General features: G+C 37.1%; 1 protein-coding gene across 1 annotated transcript in view; it reads right to left on the bottom strand.

The window, feature by feature from the left end:
* The window catches only part of LOC115209708 (cactin), a 46,751-nt gene that overhangs the window by 2,658 nt on the left and 20,433 nt on the right, over positions 1-23,660 (bottom strand). The window contains exons 10-17 of the mRNA XM_029778198.2: positions 22,993-23,146; positions 20,380-20,526; positions 16,375-16,484; positions 14,781-14,986; positions 12,419-12,608; positions 7,386-7,541; positions 5,204-5,287; positions 174-224 (exon numbers count right to left, since the gene is read on the bottom strand). Coding sequence (XP_029634058.1) covers positions 174-224; positions 5,204-5,287; positions 7,386-7,541; positions 12,419-12,608; positions 14,781-14,986; positions 16,375-16,484; positions 20,380-20,526; positions 22,993-23,146 — 1,098 coding nt within the window. The remainder of the gene's footprint in view (positions 1-173; positions 225-5,203; positions 5,288-7,385; positions 7,542-12,418; positions 12,609-14,780; positions 14,987-16,374; positions 16,485-20,379; positions 20,527-22,992; positions 23,147-23,660) is intronic.

The following is a 23,660-nucleotide window of genomic DNA, read 5'->3' as shown; positions in this document are numbered from 1 at the left end:
TATTTGTTCCATCTGTAGTTGTAACTATATCTCTCTCGGAAAAGGAACAAAAATCCATGCTTACCATATAGTTTAGGAAAGTGAAAGTCCAATATTAATTAGTAAATTAATTAATTTTTTAAAATATAATGTTGCAGAAGAGTTTTTCAGAAATAAATGTGGGAAAAACTTACCAAAGCATATTCTGGAGTATCAGCTTTATTTATAAGATCAGGATAGAATATCTGAAAAGAGACCCAATTTTTTTTCTTTCAATAATTGTTTGCATTAAAACACTGCTAATTGATATATCACTGCTCAGTAACTGTTAACCTTCTTACTCACTTCATACATCAATGTGTCCCAAATACCTCATTTAGAGTATTGTTATGATGTGATTGTAATCTCATTATAGAACAAATTTCCTGCTGTACTGAGGTCATCCTGTAAATTTGAGAACTGCAGCTTTATGCGAGAAGATGAGGTTTAAAGTAAGAGAGGAAGGGACCAAACTAGAACAGAGTTCTTGCTGTAGAAGTGTTATATAGCAACTCACCCTTTAGATGAGAGGGTGGGTGAGGGTGATCAAGGTGGACCCTCCCCCACCTAAGATATGAGGTGAGCAGAAATGAATAGAAGTAAAACTGGGAATGTGAGTGATTAGAGATTGGGAGAGTAAGAAATGGGGAATGAGAGAAGGGGTGAATATGACTGAAGAACAGGTATTGAGGGGTGGTTGTAGTGAACAGTGGATAAGGTGATGGGATGACCAATAACACATGGTGGTGAAGAAAGGCAGAACAGTAATGATAATATAATAGATAAGGGAAGGATATTTGTGTGAGAGAGAAAGAGATGACAAGTTGTTGAGTAGGTTGTGAGAGTGTGAGAGGCTGGTGTAGTGTATGAGGAGGCATAAGATAGTGGAGAAGATGAGATGATTTGGTGACTCAGAGTGGAATGTTCAATGTATAATTGTTGGCATGCTGGACAAAATGCTTAGCAGCATTTCGTCTGTCTTTATGTTCTGAGTTCAAAATCTGCTGAGGTTGACTTGGCCTTTCATCCTTTTCAGAATGATGAAATAAGTACCAGTTGAGCACTGGGGTCAATTTGACGACTCCTCCCCCAAAATTTCAGGTCTTTGGTCTATAGTAGAAAGAATGAGCTGGTAGAATCATTAGTACACCAGACAAAATGCTTAGCAGCATTTCCTTTGTCTTCAGGTTCTGAGTTCAAATTCCGCCAAGGTTGACTTTGCCTTTCATTCTTTCAGGATTGTTACAATAGGTACCAGTTGAACACTGGGGTCGATGTAATTAACTTACCCACTCACCCGAAATTGCTGGGCTTGTGCCAAAATTTGAAATCATTATTACCTCCACTTTAGTGAAGGCAGAGGTATTGTTTTCAGTCATGTTTGTTTGTTTGTCTGTAGACAAGATATCTCAAGAACCACAGGATGGATTCGGATGAAACTTTCAGGGATGTTTGGCCTTGTGACTGGCATGAACTGATTAGATTTTGGGATCGATCCAGTACCAAACAAGGATTCTAGATTATTTGTTATATTTACTTCAGATGAAGTATTACGATTTACGTTCATTTTCAAATCTTTCTCTGATTATCTCCCTTGAAAGCATGCTCATAGTTTTCACGTAAGTTATGGCAGTGTTGCTGTTTCCAAAGTTTTATTTTCGTTTCTTTATTATTAATTTTACTGGCATCTCTGTCTTAGATGGATAAAGAAATCAAACTACATAAACAAACAGTAGCAAAACTGTTCAGAAATTAAATAACACTAACATATTCAGTAGCAATAAAAAATTTAATTTTACCAATTTTGAATATATCACCCCTGTTTAAAACCTCTTAAGTACTTGACAATTGCATTTCTAGCTCTGCTTTGAAGGAAGCTTTACTTCTTGGACTCATGTTTTTGTGCGTAACTATGTTGTTAAATCTCTGTTAACAGCACCATATGCAGGTCCTTTCCATTTTCTTTCACACACGGATAAATTTTTCACTATAGACCTTAATGGTCATAAAGACACTATATCAATGGATAGACTAAAAAGAGGTCTTCATAGAAAAAAATCCTCCCTGTTCCCAGTGCGGCTGACACAAACATGGCCTGCACACCCACCTTCACATTCCATGACTACCATGGGATCAATCAGGTACTGGACAAGGATTCTGGATGACTTTCCCCATTTTTATTTACTTAACTTTTGAGAGTGGTCGGGTTCATTTTTAGTATTCTCATTTTTGAGAGCAATTGAGTTTATTTCAGATATCCTCATTTTAAAAATCATCTCCGGTTAATTGTTGAGAGGACATTAGTGTTGCCTTGGTGGAGGTTTGTGCTCTCTGAGTGCACTTGTTATTATTATTATTAATATAATTACTATTGAGGTGGCAAGCTGGCAAAACTGTTAGCATGCCAGATGAAATGCTTAGTGGCATTTTACTCATCCTTTTGTTCAGAGTTCAAATTCTGCTGAGGTCAACGTTGCCTTTCATCCTTTCACAGTCGATGAAATAAGTACCAGTTAAGCACTGGGTCAATATAATTACTAGCTTCCCCCACCCTCAAAATTTCAGGCCTTATGCCTACAGTAGAAAGAATTATCCCTTAATTATTACCTCAAATTGCTTATCTTTGCTTAAATTAAAAACAGTTAGTATCGTTATTATTATTATTATTATTATTAAGATGGCAAGATGGCAAAATTGTTAGCACGCTGGGTGGAATGCTTAGCAGTACTTTGTCTGCTGCTATGGTCTAAGTTTAAATTCCGCCAAGGTCAACTTTGTTTTCCATCTTTTCAGAGTTGATAAATTAAGTACCAATTGAGTACTGGAGTTGTTGCAATTGACTTGCCCCTACCCTAAAATTTCAGGCCTTGTGCCTATAGTAGAAAGGATTATTATTATTATCATTAAGGTAGCAAGCTGGCAGAATCGTTAGCATGCTGGATGAAATGCTTAGCAGTATTTTGCCCATTGCTACATTCTGAGTTCAAATTCTGCCAAGGTTGACTTTGCTTTTGTCCTTTTGGGATCGATAAATTAAGTACCAGTGAAACACTGGGGTCAATGTAATCAACCAGTCCCTTCCCCACAAATTTCAGGCCTTGTGCTTTTAGTAGAAAGGATTATAATAATAATAATAATAATAATAATAATAATAATAATAAAGGTAGTGGAATAGCAAAAAGAGTAGTGAGCTAGAGTAAATATTGCAAATATTTAGTTTTGTGTTTTGAGTTCAAACATCACCAAAGTTGAATTTACTTTTAACCCTAGCAGAGTTAAATAAATAAATAAATAATAAACAAATACTGGGGTTGATTCAATGAATTAGATTCCTCCTCTGTAATATTTGTGGTGTTGTGTAACAAATCAATATCAGTTTCTAATTCTGCTTGACACAACTTTGTCTTTTATCTTTCTGGAATTAATAAAATAAGTACAGTTAAGTATTTGAGTTTATTTAACTAACTATAATTTTCATGCCCTGTGCTATTTATGGTTTTCTTTTTTCATTTTAAGTTTGAGTCCTACTCAGGCCAACATTGCCTTTCATTCTTCTGAGGTTGATAAAATAAAGTACCAGTCAAATACTGGGCCCAGTGGTTAGAGTGTTGAACTCGTGAGCATAAGATCATGGTTTCGATCCCTCAACCTGATGATGTGTTGTGTTCTTGAACAAAATACTTCATTTCATGACGCTCCAGTTCACTTAACAGGTAAAAATGAATAACCTTGCGATGGGCTGGTGTCCTGTCCAGGGAAGAATATATATATGCTAGAGAAACTGGGAAACTGGCCCTATGCTCCTTATGAAGTAATTTGAATTAACCAACCAACTCAAATACTAGGGTTGATTTAATCAGCTAACCCCTACTCCCAAACTTCTGGTCTTGTATTTATGTTAGAAGTCATTATTCATAATAATTATACACTAACCAAATTTTTCGATAGAATATAGAATGTGAGTTTATTTGTTACATCCAAAGTCTCACTGGAAGTTGTTTTGTTTTTCATTACTATTCTTTCAAGACCCTCATCTCATAAACTCATAGACTCCTTCAGGAATCTACTAACTTAAATTCTTAAGAATATTTGCTTATGAATAATTCCTAATTTAAGCATTCTGTGCAACAGTCTATTTCCTCCAGAGATCATCATCATCATTTAGTGTCTGCTTTCCATGCTAGCATGGGTTGGACGGTTCAACTGGGGTCTGGGAAGCCAGAAGGTTGCACCAGGCCCAGTCTGATGTGGCAATGTTTCTATGGCTGAATGCCCTTCCTAACGCCAACCACTCCGTGAGTGTAGTGGGTGCTTTTTATGTGCCAGACGAGGCTGGCAAACGACCACGAACGGATGGTGCTTTTTACGTGCCACCGGCACAGGGGCCAGGCAGGGCTGGCAACGGCCACGATCGGATGGTGCTTTTTACGTGCCACCAGCATGGAGGCCCGTTGGGGCGGCGCTGGCAACAGCCACGTTCGGATGGTTCGCTTACGTGTCACTGGCACAGGTATCAAAGCTACAATTTCCATTGATGTTGATCGATTTCGATTTTGATTTCCACTTGCCTCAACAGGTCTTCACAAGTAGAGTTTTGTGTCCCAAGAAGGAAAGGTATGCATAAGTGGACTGGCTACATCCCAGGTAGATGCCATGGGTTATGGGTTATTTCCAGTAAGTTCTTAGTACTATTAAACCTGATCCATAGTAGATATACCTATATCTACTATTAACAGCTCTTTTTCATCTGAGTTAATTAAAATATCTGAATGCTGAAATATGTTTGTTAATGCTTTCATGATCATAATTTTAATGAAATATACTATGCATGTTTTTCAATTAGTATGAAGAGAATATGAGAATAATTAACTATCCCATTGTTAAGCCAGTGTTTGGAACATTACTTAACAAAAATTTTTTAGATAAAATTATGATGGAAGATGTTAATTTAAGTGGGAATACATTTCATTGAGATGTTCTGTTTCATAGAGCCAGAGGCTATTTCAGGTGAATAAATACTAACAGGGTTAGCACACATTTGAGTGTTTAAATATTCTGAATCAATCAATGAATTCATACTGATGCAAAGAAAAAAAAAAAAAAAAAAGTTGCAGAATGAATAGAAAATAATGAAAATGAGATGAAAGGTTAATTTCCAAGCCTTCAGAGAAGGGGAGATACTTACATTGAATTTGTATCCTTGTACAATTTTAGGTGGTGGATTATCAATGTCATAATGAGTTTGGTTATACTTGTTCCATTCAAAGCCCTGAAATAGGAAGAAACCAAAAAGTGATTACTTACTCAAATATAAATATGACTCCCTTCAACTAAAATACTTATTCACCTTTGTTGAAACTTATATAAGAGAAATGCATCATAAATTTATAAGAAACAATCAAATTTTGATGGTTAAGTAGTTAAGGGTGACTAACAGAGATCAGTTCCAAGAAACTGATGTTATGTTTATTATTGTTTTAGTATTTAATTCTATTTACAGTAAAACTTCTTTCTTCTCAGCTAACCAGTTTCATTGAAATAGTCTATAACTGTCACCATAAAGGACTTTTTAGCTATGCTTTACATCTACTGAAGTGATATTTGTTCTAAAGAATGAAACATGTCTATCTGTCAGCTATCATGCGCAATATGCCCAAGAATTTAATACACCCATCTACTGTATCAACACACTGAAACATGTATTCCTCAAATATTTTTTCATTCACTTACATAGTCATTGCATAAAACAAGATATTTCACATACACATATGTATAAAACTACATATGCTCAAAAAGAATAATTAAGATATATAGAAAAACTTTAAAAAACACAATGAAACTTAGTGGGAAAGGTATCAAGAGACTACTCAATCCAACATTACTTAACATGTTGCTAAGTGTCTTGCAAATCAACTCAATACCTATGAATAATTTATTTTTTATTGTTGATAAGGACAGGTAGATTGCTATTGTCACTGAGGCCACATCGAAGGAAGAAGAAAAAAGTCATACAGTAGGCTGCATGGTTAAGAAGTTTGGTTCAATACAATACAGATTTGGGTTCAGCCCCACTAGGCAGCACCTTTGGTAAGTGTCTTCTACTGTAGCCCTGGGCAAAGCAATGGCTTGTGAATAAACTTAGTTGACAGAATCTGCACAGAAGACCATCATATATATATATCGTTGGCGATTTTTTTCCCTCTGTCTTCCCTTCTCTGGATCTTTCCTTCTCCTATATTTCTGACAAAGAGCTCCGCTCGAAACGTTAAACCCTCCTTCTTTCCTGAGCGTCCAATAATACTATATTTGTTCCACGTCTTCACGTTGTTGTGTTTTTTTGTGCTTTCTTGTTTGGATTAACTATATATATATATATATATATATATATATATACACACACACACTCAGAGAAAGAGAGAGAAAAGACAACTAATTGGCTCAAGAGACACCAAAAGTTAAGTATGCCTAGCCTTTTCCCTCTATATTTTTCTCTATGGTATTCAGAGATAAGAAGCCAAGGGAAAATAGTCAGTGCCTACCCAGACTAAAATTATAGATATTAATTATTAAATATAAAAAGTAAATCCAGTTCTATATTTAAGAGATGAGGAATTATATGCATTATTTACATTATTTACAATTGACAAATATTTCTCCTCTTCTTAATCGTTGATAACACAATGTTTCAGCTGATATACCCTCTAGCATTCATATGCCCATGGGTATATGACGTAGTGGTTAAGAGCACGGGCTACTAACCCCAAGATTCCGAGTTCGATTCCAGGCAGTGACCTGAATAATAATAATAATATCGAAAAATACTTTAGGAATGAGAACCCAGGTTCAAAATTTCCCCAAGACACCTGATGAAGGCTGGAGGGTATATCAGCCGAAATGTTGTGTTAACAACAAACAAGATGAGGAAAAATATCCGTCAATTGTAAATAATGTAAATAATGTATAAAAAGTAAATGATTTTCAATTCATCATAAAAATATTAATTCAATGCATGAAATTCAATAAATGGTTAATATTTTGATGTGAAACAGATACAATAGTTACTGTGTTTGAAAGTTCGATGTATATATGACATAACACCATTAAATGATGTGCCATGAATGTGGCTTGAAAACACAAAAAATATAGCTATCATGGAGCAGAAATTTCAAGGTGTCACTCATAATATTCTTGTCACAAACCGCCAATGTTTCAATCTTCAACTGAGAGACTGCAGCCAATCATACTTTACTTACCAAACTGTTTCAATGCCTAGGGCAACAGCCTTTACAAAAAAACAATAAAACAAAAACACAAAAAAACAAAACAAAACAATAACAGATGTATAAAGAAAAAGGGATACAACTTACCGTATGAACCCTGTTGAAAAAACGTGGTTTTCTTGGTCGATACTTGTTTGACCACAGGAAAGCTTGTTGGTCAAGAGCAACTTCAACACTGAATTGTGCTTCATCATCACCCATCCCTTCACGAGCCTTCTTTTCAAATTCAGTCTCCATATCCAACTGAAAGAAGCAAATTCAAGAGAAAACTGTAGCTAAGTAAATCCAATCTGAAACATTGAGAATCTCTTATGTCAGTCTAATACTCCTACCATGTGGCTAACCTATGAAACAACAGTAAGGCATGGCTATATAGTAAGAAGCTTGGTTCCTAACAACATGGTTCCAGGTTCAGTCCCACTGTCAAGAAGGCTGAGGGTGTCTTGGCATCACTCACCAAATCCTTTGTGAGCAGCTCTCTGACTATCTATCTGTGGCTTTATATAGCTATGGTAAGACCTCACCTGGAATTTGCATCACCGGTCTGGAACCCCTATCTTGCCCAGGATATCAATCGTCTGGAAGCCGTTCAGTGACGTGCAACCAAAAGAATACCCTCCATCAGGCATTTGCCATATTCTGAACGCCTTACTTCCCTGGGCATGGACACATTGAAACTCCGATGTCTGGCAGCTGACTTGGCAGACACCCATAAAATTATCAACCATCGCACAAACAATAACTCTGAGCACCTTTTCAAACTCCACCCATCTAACACCCATGGACATATTTACAAAGTCAGAAAACAGCACAGCTCCCATGACTTTAGGAAACATTTTTTCATGCTGAGAGTTGCTGAAGCATGGAACAAACTGCCGGCATCAGTTGTTAGTTGTCGGAGCACTGCATCCTTCAAAACTTCCATGCTTTCTGAGATTCGCCAACACTACACCTGATTTTCTCCCCTCCAAACACACACAAGCATGTATCTGACTCATGCATTGTTCGCTTTCCAGACATTTGTACATTACTGCATGTGCTTTATATGCACTGTCTGACAAGTTGTGGTGCACCTGAGCACTGTATACAATAATTTCATTATTATTATCTTGGGTAAGAGTCTTCTACTAAAGCACCAGGCTGACCAAAGCCTTGTGAGCGGATTTGGTAGATGGAAACTCACAAAAGCTTGTCGTATATGTGTGTGTGTTCTTGTGTCTGTGTTTGTTCCCTGCCACTGCTTGACAACTGGTGTTGGTATATTTATGTCCCCGTAATCTAGCAGTTCAGCAAAACAGACTGATAAAGTATGTACCAAGCTTATAAAAAAAAAGTACTGAAGTCCATTCTTCAAGGCAGTGCCCCAGCATGCTCGTAATCTAATGACTGAAACAAATAAAGGGTGAAAGGTAAAAGATAGTCCTGATTCTCAAGAGTCAGCAACAAATAATGGAGATAATTATGAGAGGTGAGATTGGATCTGATGTAGTCAATATGAGCTGTAACGTGTAGATTAAGGATTTTTCTTATATTTTCTATCAGTTTATAGTGCTTAAGATGGCAGTGGCAGAAATTTAACTATTCAATGTTCAGTGTATCTTCTCAGATAAGAGTTTGATAAGAAGTAAGAAGGCTGGTTTACTGCAGTTGTATTCCTGTAAATGGGAAGATTTCAAGCTGCAGAAGAAGCTAACAAAATATTCTTTGTACAAGTGGATTGGTCATTTATAACCCAGGTGGACAGGATGAAATATCTTTGCTATGGAAACAATGCTAATTTGGATACAAGATACTGGCCATTCATTCAAAAGGTCTTCACTTTGTTGTCTACAACAGAGAAATCATATATAAGTAACTGTGACATGATCAACAAATCATGTATAAGACAGAGACGTTTAATGTCTATTTATCAAAGTAGGCCCAAAGCAGTGTTGGTTCAAAATTTACTAACTATAAGGAGCAGAGATCATTACAGCTAGAACAGAAAGGGAAGCAGAATTGTTAGCATGCTGAATAAAATGCTTAGCAGTATTTCACCCGTCACTACCTTTCAGTTCAAATTCCACTGAGGTTGACTTTGAGGGTCAATAAATTAAGTACCTTGTGCCTTTAATAGAAAGGATTATTATTATTCTTATTATTATTATTAAGAATAGCCTGGGCAAAGTTTAGAGAGCTCTTACCCCTGCTGGTGACAAAAGGCCTCTCGCTCAGAGTAAAAGGCAGACTGTATGATGCATGTGTACGTACAGCCATGCTACATGGTAGTGAAACATGGGCTGTGACTGCTGAGGATATGCGTAAGCTCGCAAGAAATGAAGCCAGTATGCTCCAATGGATGTGTAAATCAGTGTTCATAATCGACAGAGTGTAAGTACCTTGAGAGAAAAGTTGAACCTAAGAAGCCTCAGTTGTGGTGTGCAAGAGAGACGTCTGCACTGGTATGGGCATGTGACGAGAATGGGTGAAGATAGTTGTGTGCAAAAGTGCCACACCCTAGCAGTTGAGGGAACCTGTGAAAGAGGTAGACCCAGGAAAACCTGGGATGAGGTGGTGAAGCACGACCTTCGAACTTTAGGTCTCACCAAGGAAATGACTAGAGACCTATGGAAGTATGCTGTGTGTGAGAAGACCCGGCAAGACCAGTGATCAAAATCAAAATCAAATCAGATATCAGAAAGCAGAACCAAAATTGAAGTCGATCAACATCAGTGGAAATTGCAGCTGTGTATAAGCGAACCATCCGATCATGACCGTTGTCGGCGCCGCCCCGTCTGGCCTCTGTGCCGGTGGCACATAAAAGCACCATCCGTTTGTGTCCGCTGCCAGCCTCGCCTGGCCCCCGTGCCGGTGGCACGTAATAGCACCATCCATTCGTGGCCGTTTGCCAGCTCTGTCTGGCACTTGTGCAGGTGGCACGTAAAAAGCACCCACTACACTCATGGAGTGGTTGGTATTATGAAGGGCATCCAGCCGTAGAAACACTGCCAGATCTTACTGGGCCTGATGAAGCCTTCCGGCTTCACAGACCCCAGTTGAACCATCCAACCCATGCTAGCATGGAAAATGGACGCTAAATGATGATGATGATGATGATGATGATTCTATGTTTGACTTTTGCTTTACATTTGTACAAGTTGCTCCAAGTCTCACCCAGAGACCTCAAGAGACAGCAAGTTGGATGTTCATGTTGGTGTTATGCCTAGGGTGCCATATATTTGGTTTTGTACATAGTGTTGTACTAGTGAATGCCTAAAAAACCATACGAAAATTATGTTTGTTTTTAAACTTGAGATTACATAGAAAGTATTTTGTGTAGGATATGAGCAGTTCCCATGAGCACTATCTTTTGAATTTCTGCCATTTTGGGGTTTCCTGGTACCTGAGTTAGGTAGCAATCAGCCCCTTTTGCTATCATTCCCAGGGCACCTATGACAACAGGTATTGTCTTAGTCTTCAGGTTCCACATTTTTCTGATTTCTATTTCCAGATCTTTATATTTGCTCAGTTTCTGGTAGGTCTTGACAGATACGTTTATATCGATTGGGACAGTCATATCAATAAGGAGGCATGTTTATTATTATTATTATTATTATTATTATTATTTATTTTTATAACTGTTACATGCTATATTAGCTGGCAAGGATGTTACCTTGAAGTTTGGTAACAGCAAATCTTCTCAAACCTCAAGAATTTTTCTTAGGATTCTTGCAGAATATAGGATTGCATTTTTCTGCAGTATGACAATGCAGAGCCTCAATTCTAATATCCTTCAGCTGCTTAGGTAGCAATTTGGATGTTATCATTATTTTGGTGCCTGCAGGAAAAACACAGGCAAGGCAGGATACCAGACAGTTATGTTTATGGGACAGAAAGACTATATAAAGTGTTTGGTGCAGAAATAGCATAAAAGATGAGATAACTGGATGAGCCTGGGGGGCAGTAAATTGTGGTATAGTAAATACTAGTAACAACAGAGACAGAAAAAAAAGAACAGAGTCTGTGAGCCGTTGAATTGTTGCTGTCAGTCAAATGGTCTTCTTTCAGAAGGTTTAAGATTGTGCATGCATTGACTGCACTTTCAAAACACAAAAACTGATACATGGTAAAGGAATTTCTGTAGTTCTCGCAGAAAACCTATTGAGTATCACTGGCACAATAAAATACACCCAGTCCATACTCTAAAATAGTTGGCAATAGGAAGGACATCCAACCATAAAAACAAGCTGAAGAAAATATGACATACACAGTAACAAAAATTGTCATGTTTCTTCAGTTGTTTGTATCAGAATACAAAGAACCACAGGTAGTAAGACAATGTATTAGAAAAATGCCTGCCCAACCTGTGTCAGAATGGAAAAATGGATATGTAAAATGAAAATGATGGTGTAAGGAACAGTTTTTATTTTAAACGTGTATTATTAGTAACACACAGCTTTGCCTAAGTTCAGAATTTTTATGGAAAAACAGATTTTCTGTGTTAAGAAACTTGACATGTCTATGAATCAAGGGCATTTATTGTTCAAATAAGATGTTGATTTGCAAATCTATATAAACCAATACATATTTGAAAAATCTATAGAGCTAAACTATATTCATACTTTCAGAAATATTTTATGCATTTGTGTGTGTGTGTGTGTGCACGCGTGCGCACATGTATAGATATGTATGCAGATATTAATAGATATGCTTGACTCTCACAGGTATACTGTGCTGACATCTATACGACCATGCTGCTACACACGTAAATTGAAAGCAGAAAGTCATTTGATTAATTAGTGTAGTTTCAATCACAAACACACATACTTACAGACATGCTGTTCCTTCTCTGCCTTTTCAATCAATACAACACTGGCTTCGTCACCTTTGGACTAACAATCTGAACTGACTAACTCATCTTTCCTCCTCTTCTCACCAGTCCTACTGTATGGTACCTATATCTCACACTCACAGTTCTTTCCCACCAGAACTACAACCCTCTGGAAGTCTCCCCTCCAAAATTTTCCTACAGATATCAATCTATAAATATTCAAATGTTTGGATGGGTCTGCAAAGATCATAGCACTTCTCCTCTTCCTTTGATTATGTCATTAAAAAAAAAGAATTAAGTATAAACTTACTTTGACTCGACCTGTAGTTAACACCTGTTCTCGAGCTAGCTCTAATTTCTTCATATCATCAGCAGGATCAAAGACAATGGCATCAAACTCCAATTCATCCAAGCGAAGAAGTTTTGGGCTGTATCCACCATTTTCATAGTCATCTTGGCACTGATTGACTAAGTCTTGTTCAGTGAAAACAGGTTCAGAACTAAACAAATATATTAATTGAATTAATTCTTACATTAATTCTTACCTTCATAAACAGGCTTTAAAATTTTGATGAAATATATATTGCAATAAATATTAGTATCAGATCAGAATCGAAATCGATCAATGGAAATCGATCAATGGAAATTGCAGATGTGTTACCAGTGCCGGTGGCATGTAAGAGAACTTTCCGTTTCGCGACCGTTGCCAGCACCGCCCCGTTTCGTGTCCGTTGCCAGCCTCGCCTGGCCCTCGTGCCGGTGGCACATAAAAAGCACCATCCGTTCGTGGCCGTTTGCCAGCTCTGTCTGGCACCAGTGCGGGTGGCACGTAAAAAGCACCCACTACACTCACGGAGTGGTTGGCGTTAGGAAGGGCATCCAGCCGTAGAAACACTGCCAGATTTGACTGGGCCTGATGAAGCCTTCTGGCTTCACAGACCCCAGTAGAACCGTCCAACCCATGCTAGCATGGAAAACGGACGCTAAATGATGATGATGATGATGATGATGATGAATGATTGGTTTCAGTGCTGTGGGGAATTAGAATATTATACAAAATGTAAATATTACATATATCAGAATATTATACAATATTCATTAATACCATAACATACTCAGTGTTACCATAGTTACAAATATGAAGTCTGTTCAAAAAGAAACAATCTTTTAAGTCAGTGCACCAATCAGCTGGCATGGTGAGCTTGTGATAATAGTGCTGCACATGGATGACATTGGCCTGCAGTTTAATAATAACCATATCACATTATATCAATTAGTCATCAATCTACATGCGCAGGAATGAATATATGTTTAGTACACTTGGTGGTTTGCCATAACATAAACAATGAAGGATCATCATCATCATCATCATCGTTTAACGTCTGCTTTCCATGCTAGCATGAGTTGGACAGTTCAACTGGGGTCTGGGAAGCCCGAAGGCTGCAGTATGGAATTTTCTAATGATGCAAGAGGCTTATGGAGAGAACTGCTTTAGTTACACACAATCTCGTGTGTAACAGGAGTATTTATAATCAGGAAGAAGACACATCAAAAATGATTCCAACTCAGGATTATCTTCAAAGACAATGGACAACAATTATATACAAGTATGTGCTGTGATCTGTAAAACCCGTCACTGTATTGCCAATGAATTTCTCAAGAAATAAGCATTTGTAAAAGTCCTTGCTATGTGATTTTAAAAGAAAATAATTAAAATGCATCATGCTACCAAAATATTTGTGCTAAATCTGCTGAGAGACAAACAAAACAGAACAGAATAACAATCAGTCAGTTGTTTGATTGTTTGAATACTAATAACACTTTTTTGAAACTATAATAACAGATGATAAATATAAATCTCTGCTAGTTTAATGAAAACAAAATGGCATTCAATGCAATTAGATGGATCACTGTTGCCGTGTCCAAAACAGGTATGTCAGAGTTGCTGGAACATCTTCTTTGAATGGAAGGCTGTCTTTTATCACAAGTTTCTTCCATTTGACCAGAAAATCAATAGACAATTTTACTTGGATGTCTAGAGGTATTTGAGAGAGACAACGCAAGAGAATGGATAAACAAAACTAGGATCAGGCAACATAATGCATCTGCTCACATATCACTTGTTATCCAGGATGTTTTGCCAAAACATGGTGCCCTGCTCTTTAGATTTGGCCCTTGCTTATGTGTTTGCATTCCCAAAGTTGACACCCAGTCTGAAAGATCACTGATTTTAGATAACAGAGGAAATCAAAAAACTTCACTACATGAATAGCACACTTGAAAATGCATCAGGTCATGTTCCAAAACAATAAGAAAATGTTGAAAGCAGTGTTACCAACAGGAGAGGGAACTATACTGAAGGAGATAAGTTTCATTAAATTGTAAAGTGAAAATTTGGCTTTTTAAAAAAACAGTTAATTGTTCTTTTTTTTATACAAACTTTGTATGTTACAACCATGTCACAAAAGATATATGACAATCCACATAACATATTCAGTATTAACTGAGTTAAATCCATATCACAAAGAATATAGAACAACACACTGTATAACATAATCAGTAGTAACCACATTACAGCCATAACAAAAAGAACTCAAGTCTGAGCGACATTGCTTGCAACAAATCTCAATGTCATAAATAATTTTGAGTTATTTAAAAAAAACCTGACTTACGTGGCTCCATCTTGCATTTCTTCTCCCTCAGAAGTGTTTGCTGGTGCTGTTACACTGGAGTCGACTTTATTCTGTGTTGTTACAGATTCACTTCCACCATCAGCTGAACTTGAACTTGGCTGTGGTACATTATTGTTTGCAGGAACTCTCTGTGGACCCTCACTTTCAACCATGATAGGAAACAGTGGAGCAGACTCAATTCCTTGCTGTAATAAAATACACAATGAAGATAAAATACTAGCCAGCTTATCTTGTTAGTCATAGGCATAAAGAGTCACAAAAAAATTGTTTATCAAGTCATATACAATGAAGGTTTATAAGTAGTCCTGAAGATGTGTGTTTCTCATACCAAAAACATTTTGGGACAGTGTGTTATGTATGGCAGGGACTGGATCAAATCATAGTTGTTTGATGAACAGCTTGAATGTAATTATTTATTCAAGATGAACAGAGTAACAGACATATAACCTGTTCCACTATAGGTACAAGGCCTGAAATTTGAGGTGGAGAGGCTACTCATGTTCTTGACTGCTACTTATTTTATCAAGCTGCACTCCTTAATGTAAAGTTACTTCTTTGGTAAATATTATTTTTTAAATCTGTCAGTTGAAAAACAGCAGCAAATCTAGTCTTAGAATCACGAGACATGGCTGTACACTCAGAAACTACCTCTTACACAACTACTGTGATTAATGTTGTACATGTGAGTATTACATTTGTTGTTGTTGTTGGAGTGTCAGTGAAGGTGTTGATGTTGGTGCAGGCGGTGTATAGCTGAAAGATAGGTTTTCTTTGATCTTGCCTTCTGATTTGTAACTTGGGTGGTCTGTTTCGAATTGTTTTTCCTTTTTGCCTTGGCACATCTTATCTTACTGAAATGGTAGCACATTCTTGACCATATGAAGAACATAGTGTCAGTTTAGGAGTTGGGTGAAATAGTACTAAGAAACAAATGAAAGTGGTAGATATACCTTGAGAAAGCTAAGCCTTCATAGATGAAGGATAGCAACAAATGTATTTTAGATATACAACAAGGGTGAATTAACAATAAATATATGATAATGTGTAGCAATAGATAGCAAAAAGGTACCAGATATATAAAGTAGCATACAATGGGAAATAATGAGAACTATCATGAAATTGGAAGAAATTGAAGTAAATCCTTTTTTTCAATAGGATAGCTTTCACTGTAATACAGCTTCTACAAAAGCCTTTACAATAGGAAAACTTCTACAATAGAACATTCTTTGTTGTAGGTTAAGCACCATGTTAGATAACCACTTTTGAAAATAGATCTACTGTGTTGAATGGTAACTGTACTGCTTTGGATGTGTGAATAGTGAGGAGGATACAGAAAAGAAGAAAGAGTGAGAGAGAGATTGAGAATGTTTAGTGACAGATAATAGCATAAAATACAATAAGAAAACATTTCCACATTCAAAATGGTGTAATGAGGAACACTTTATTGCTATCTATAAAGTTTCTCTCAAATTTGTGTTTGCATAATCTATTCTATACTTAATAAAATCCTATAATTTTTGATGAGTACTATGCTGTTGCTGATGATGACAATGATGATGACAACAAAAATTACCTCTTGTTTCAATTTGAATAATTTCTGGCGGAGGACATCTTGATGTCTTTCTCTGAGCCTTGTCCTTGCAATGTGTGCATTCAGCTGTGACATCAATGACTCCCAGTAGCCTGTAGCATAACAGAAAATAGAACTTAATACAAATACAAATTATGTATTTAATAGTTATTCTTACCTGATGACATATTTTACATCAGCTTATCCTTGAATGAATGGATTCAGGATGCCTAAAAACTTTAAGATAAGGAAAAATTTGTAATCCTTATTTAAACTAATCCTTTTCGTGTGATGATGAGCCACCTGCTGCCGCATCTTCACTCATCAACAACTCATTCTACTAACTCCAGCCTTGTTCTGGCATGCATGAGTCTCCATTCATTTTCACTTTCTTGTTGGGCATCCACTTAGTGCTTGCACATAATATAAGCCAAATATGAGCAACCTTTTACAAGAAGCAGGCTGCATGAGACGTGGCTAATCATCAAGTGGGCCACACTACTAAAAGCACTGAAGGTAATTTTTCATTAGGCATGCCATGCAGAAAGTTCTATTGGCTGCGGTTTGCCCAAGACTATGGTTCCCAAAGGTATGATTTTCTTCTTTATTAGAAACATGTGTAGGGAGGGGTGGGACTGTGTTTGATTTAACACATAAGCACTTGACCCTAGAGTGCTTTTAACAAAGGTCACTCAATACAAGCTTTCAAATCAAATCCCACCCTACCACTACATGATATTTTATTCCTAAAGACCCTCACCAACAAATGTTCAGAATATGCACCAATTTCATCAATCTCACCAATGTAAAAGGTCATGGGTACGGCCCACCCCACACTTCCCCTGGGACTACCTTATATACAAAGGAGAAATAACTGTAGCAGTAGTAAAGATGGTAGTTGTAGTCATGCCATCAGTGTTTTCTTTTCTTTTCATTCTTTTATTCATTTTTATGGTAAAATATTAGTCAAATGAATAAGGGCTGCACCCATAACCTTATATAATGCCTCTAAGTCTGGTCAGAGAAAGGGACATAGTATCAGACAGGAAACCCATCTCAAATGCTAGCAACAGAATGCACTCCTCTAACGACACCCAGGGCCAGATGGTAGTATTAAACCAAGCAACAAATTAAGTCTATGAGATACAGCAGTTAAAGGGTTCTGGTTTGAAAGCTTGAATTGAGTGAATTATACTGAAGGCATTCAAGGATCAGGTGCTTGTGTTACACTATGTAGTGCAATAAGACAACCAAACTTTTCTCTTTACACACAGGCTTCTACACAGTTTCTAACTAGCCAATTTCACTCACAAGGATCAGGTCAATCTTAGGTTATGGTAGAAGACCCTTGTTCAAGGTATCATACAGTGGTATTGAATCTAGAACCACTGATCCTTTGGTGTCATTAGCAAAGTTTACTATATTGTAGTATTCGGACCTTGTTTCTTTTCCCATTTATATTTTTCCTGTAGACAGGGCCATCGCTAAGCTCCTGCAACCCCTGCAATCACAGGGGGGCCTCCACAGTTGAGGGGCCCCATGTTAAGATCAAAGTACATATATGAGACATCTATTTACTTTGGTTAAGAAGTTAAGTGATAATTTCAAGCCACTCACAAGGCTTTGGTAGAAGATACTTGCCCAAGGTGCCATGCAGTGGGACTGAACCTGGAAACCCTGAGGTAGGTAAGCAACCTACTTACCACACAGCCACTCCTGTTATCAAGTCTATTTCAAATTATATATTTTTGAAAACTAGACATGATAACTAGACATGAAAACTAGACCTGATAACGTAAAAAATACATTTGCAGTATATTAGGAGCTCAACTAAGATGATAGCAAAAAAAAAAAGTTGAAAAAAAATTTCCAGTGAAATCAGGGCTGAAGGATTTCCGAGGGTGCACCCCACCCCATCCCCCGTTTCCACAGAAAATATGCATTTGCAGTATATAAAGAAGTTGACTAAGATGATAATAAAAAAAAAACGCTGAAAAAAATTTTTCCCAAGTGAAATAGAGGCCAGAAAGGAGAATTTCCAAGGTTCTGCCCCAGCCACTTGATTTTACATGGGAAAAAATGCATTTCCCACACATTATAAGGTCAATTAAGACAATTCCAACAAAAAAACGCTGGAGATGGGGTCAGAAAGGGGGATTTCTGAGGGTCTGCCCCGCTCCCACCCACTCCATTTTCCATGGGAAAAATGCATTTCTGACAGCCTACAAGGTCAACTAAGATGACTGCACAAAAAAAAAACAAAAAAACGCAGGAAAAAATTATTTACTACTGAAATTGAGCTGGGTGTGGAACTATAAATTTGCCTTAATTCCTTCGCATACAGTCGTTATTTTGAAATGCTGGTCTTCTGATATTTGTGAGTCCATTGAATAAATATTCAACCCTATTAAATGTTGGCCTTCCTAAGCATGAAATAATATGATAGTTCCAGCCCTAAGTAAATTTAACTTGTACTTTTAAAGATGTTCTTTAGGATAACGTAAAATATTGAACTTCAGATAGAATAAAGTAAAATATAGCTATGAATAAAAGGTGTGTAGGTTATGAACTTTGATTGAAGAGATGAGGCCTCAAAATAAAATGTTGCAGGGGCCTCTAAAAGTCAGGTGATGGCCCTGCCTGTAGATGTTCAGGCTAAACATCAAATGCACCAATCCCACTAAGCATGGAGGGCCAAAAAGACCCTAAGCACTGCCCATCTTTTCCTCGCTAGTGTATAGCAGATTAAGAAGATTTAAGCTACTAATGTAAAATTTCAAATCTCACATTAGTTGCAAATTAGATCATTGTTCTTTCCTACTTTACTGCCAATGACTGCTAAAAAGTCTCTCAAAAGGCTATTATGGAGGCAGTGTTTAGCTATCTGGTGTAATGAAGTTAAAATATCACCATTACAGATAGAATGCCAGTCAATCCTCATTGGTAACATTCCAAGAAAACCTGGTGTAACCTATTTCCATGAGACAGATGAAGAATGACGATAAAATATATTGCATTACTTAACCCTTTAGTGTTCAGATTATTCTATCAAATGTGATGTTTGTTTATTTAAAATGGTTTGAATTAATCATGCATTATCTTGTAGTTTAGAGATTTCAGTGATGTGATTTTTTAGTTTTAGAATGACATGGTAGGGCTGAGGTGAGAGGCGAGATCTGGTTAGCTTCAATATAAAACAGGTTAAATATTTTGGCCAGATATGGCCGGTTTGAATGCTAAAGGGTTAAACAATAAAAAAAAAAACAGCAACAAAGGCACCTGCCATTCAATAAATGAGTAGGAGATTATACAACTTTTAGTTGAAAGCACAACACATCAACAGTAATGATAGCATTGTAGCACAAGAGCTATGACCACCAGGTAAACAAAACAACTGTTCACAACACAGTATGGTGCTACTTCAGTTCAAAACAGTAACATTTTTGTATCAACACAATAAATATTATTATTCACCAATAGAAACAGATCGAATGTTTACAATCTTTTAGCAACTTAGTAGATGACACCCTCATGCACAGTTAGCAACAAGATGCAGTTAGTTAAGTATGGACTGTCACAATATTCAGCCAGTCAAGTAAAGATAGTGGCAGAATACTGGATGTCAAGCATAGAAAAATAGAGGACAATAGCAGCTTTGTGGAGTTAGCTTTGTGGAGATGAGACTGTGTCAGCAGCGTTTGTGACAAGACAGATACTCCCTTAGTAGTGTTGTTATCTCTACTGGATCAAAAGTTGATTCAGTGGAAATAACAACAATAGAGAAGCTATAGAGATGCAAAATGAGAGAGGCATCCCCAGTAATGATAGCAACAGGAAAGAGAATGATAGTAGAGGATAACAGGACAAGAGAAGTGACAATAATGGTAGCAACAGGATCAAAACATCCTTTTCATGCTATCAACTAGACAGTGGCAGCCCAAGTAATAGCAACAGGATAGAGAAAGGACAGTCACAGTTGCAATAACACTAAAGCCTGGTTAAATTTACCGATATCAATGCCTTCTCCTCCTTGCAACTTCTTCTTCATCTGTTCCTGTAGGAGTAACAACTGATTTGTAGTTTTCCCTTTAAATATAGTGGACACTTCACTGCTGACTGAGTGGTTAATTCCTTCTCTGCGGTCGCCAGCATAATCTGTAATTAGGGAGAGATGGTTTACATTACTACATTGCTACTAACCCTATAATCTATATATATTAGGAAGATAAATCTATTAATGTAGGGATGGTAGTTATGTCATTGCAACCTGGTGGTGTTGCAATGATAACAATGAAGTAGTAATATGATGATGATTAATGACAGCATAATAATAATGAAATGGTGTTGAAGGTGGTAATGTAGTCGTGTGGTGGTATATTTAGTGGTAAAGGGGAGTGATGCTGATAGTAGTGATAATAACAGTGAATTGATAGTACAAATGAAATAGGTAATGAAGTAGAGAGGCTATTAGCCACAGAATGTAATGATGCAGGAATGGCTATCTTCTCCCAATGTGTTTATTCATCAGACTCAGCATGCCTAAAGAGAAGGAGTGTCTATGATCTGTATAGATCACCACTTGTGAGACAGATGTGATTGTTGTTTAGTTTGAACTTTTACAGGTCAGTGTCATCAGCATTATCCTTAAATGTAAATTTTCTGTGCTAGCATGAGTTGGATGGTTTGAGCAGAGCAGGAAAACTGGAGAGCTGTACTAGGTTATAATCGGATTTAACTTGGTTTCAATGGCTGGATGCCCTTCCTAATGCCAACCACTTTACAGTGTGTGCTGGGTGCTTTTAATGTGGCACCACATGGAGCTCTTTTCATTTGGCACCAGCATGAGTGCTCTTTATGTGACACCAGCACACGACTTTTGCAGGCCAATCTTCTTCACCAGGAGGAGTGACCTTAACACTTCTGCTATGGAGGATAGGCCTTCTTGAGTATAGGATGGGTGAGAATTCCAGAAGGATGCAACTGAGAGAAATGATAGGATAAATGTGTAATAGATGAGTATTTTTTTTAATGATTGCAGGGTGTTGGTAAGTTTATGTAGTGTATAAGCAAGTGAATCTTGGAAAGGCTAAGTTGTGTCAATAAGTGATTTTTTTGAGTCTTAATACTCAGGTCTTCATGAATCAGTTGAAGAATTAAAGGTTTAAGTTCCTAATGTGGAAGCAGGACTTAGAACCAAGGCCTAAAACTGAACTGGGAAAGGTGAAAATTTTTGTGAGCAGTGAAGAAAGCAGAATATCACACCACCAAGGAATTGACCATGTTCAGTATGTAGAAAGAAAACTCTACACTTTGTACCTACTGCAAACAATTGGTACACAAAAGAAGCAGTTGGATCTCAGTTAGGTTGACAGACAAGAAGGATTTCATATGTGATGGATACACAGGAACAGCTAGTAAATAAAAGCACCCAAGAATGAACTTTCTCAATTGCCCAGAAGATATGTGAGAAATAATTGATATCTTTGGTAACCTAGGTAACCAAATCAGCAGTGGAGGTGAATAGTGTTAAAGTACAGTAGCCAGAGAAAGGAAAAAGGGTATATGGAGAGGTTGTTATCTCTATTGGTAACAGAGAGTTTCTCTTTATGAGGGATGGGATGGTTGCATGATGTTTGTATACAAAGTGTAATATTGCATGCCTGTGAGACATTGGCAATGATTGTGGAGGATATGCAAAAGCTAAAATGAAATGAGGTTAGAATGTTTCACAGAATGAGTAATGTCAGCATGCATGAACAATACAGCACAAATACGCTGAGAGAAAAACTACACGCTAGATGTATTCGCTGTAGTATGCAAGTGAGAAACTTCATTAAAAAAGAAACATGATGGATATGAAAAATGACAGCTGGGTAATTATGTACCTAGTGATGCAAGCAGAAGGAATTTGCAGAAGATAAAAATTATAAAAGATGTGAGCACAAGTGGTGAGGGACCATCTTGTGTTGCTGAACCTCACAAAAGAGATGACAATGTACTATGACATGTGTTGAACTGACTCATCCAACCCATGCCAGCATAGAAAAAGCAGACTTGAAAATGATGATGATGATGATTACTAGCAGTATTAAATATGTCAATGTATTCTCTCACAGTGGTGTCTTGTCTAAGGTTTAACAATTTACTTATAATACCAATAATGTTTGATATGTGAATTTATTTATAGAGTAGTGTATCTTGATTAAAGTATAACACTTTAGTCATTATAATACTGATGCTGTTAGATATGTTGATGTATATATGGCCGAAATGCGTAGCCGTATTTCATCCGCAGTTACGTTCTGAGTTCAAATTCCGCCGAGGTCAACTTTGCCTTTCATCCTTTCGGAATAAAGTACCAGTTACGCACTGGGGTCGATGTAATCGACTTAATCCCTTTGTCTGTCCTTGTTTGTCCCCTCTATGTTTAGCCCTTTGTGGGCGGTAAAGAAATATATATATACAATGATATAAACAACCACAGGAAACTTCAACTATTTGTGTAATTTGGTGGGGTTATATTATTATTAAAGCAAACATGTTGACAAAACCAAGAATATCATAATTATAGCTAGATTAAACCAATTTGAATGTGAAAAGTCAAAACAGCACATGTCTCACCTCGACTAAGAGGATCTAACTTTTTCAGTTTATTCACCTCATCCTCTGTAACTGTGATAATGTCCCGCCAGTAATCTGCATTTTTACCTTGTTCCAGTTGTAGATACACTTTAATGTCTTCAAGTAAGTCTTCCAGGTCTGGTACTGTAAGACCCTGAAACAGAAGAATATTAAACAGAATTGCTTTAATTATTCCATATATGTGTGCAGGTATGACAAAGTAGTTAAGAGGTTTTGCTTTGCTTCTCAAGTGTTTCCAGGTTCAATCCTACCATGTGGCACCTTAGTGTTTTCTACCACAGCCTTGAGTTGACTGAACATGAGTGGAACGCAGGAGAGAGAAACAGTGCAGAAACTCGCTCTCTCTCTCTCTCACACACACACATCTGATATAAATAAATCATATCTTAATATTCAATGTGACACATTATGTTTAAAAATGTACAATGCAAGTCATTGACAAAACATTTCAACTATCTTGAATTAAATTGTAGATGTGAACTTCGATGTGGGCAACTCCAAATTCTGTAACTTCTACTTTTTGATATTCAAGCATAATGTTCCAATGCATCTCAATAAAGGCAGCCATAACACATTTTCGCAATAATTCAAGCATGTCCTTAGGGTGACTGCAGTATACCTTTGATTTGATGAATCCTCATAGAAAG

Source organism: Octopus sinensis, linkage group LG3, assembly GCF_006345805.1.
Source record: "Octopus sinensis linkage group LG3, ASM634580v1, whole genome shotgun sequence".
NCBI lineage: Eukaryota > Metazoa > Mollusca > Cephalopoda > Octopoda > Octopodidae > Octopus > Octopus sinensis.
Note: the sequence above shows the minus strand (reverse complement) of the source record. Positions and strands in the feature narration are given on the sequence as shown.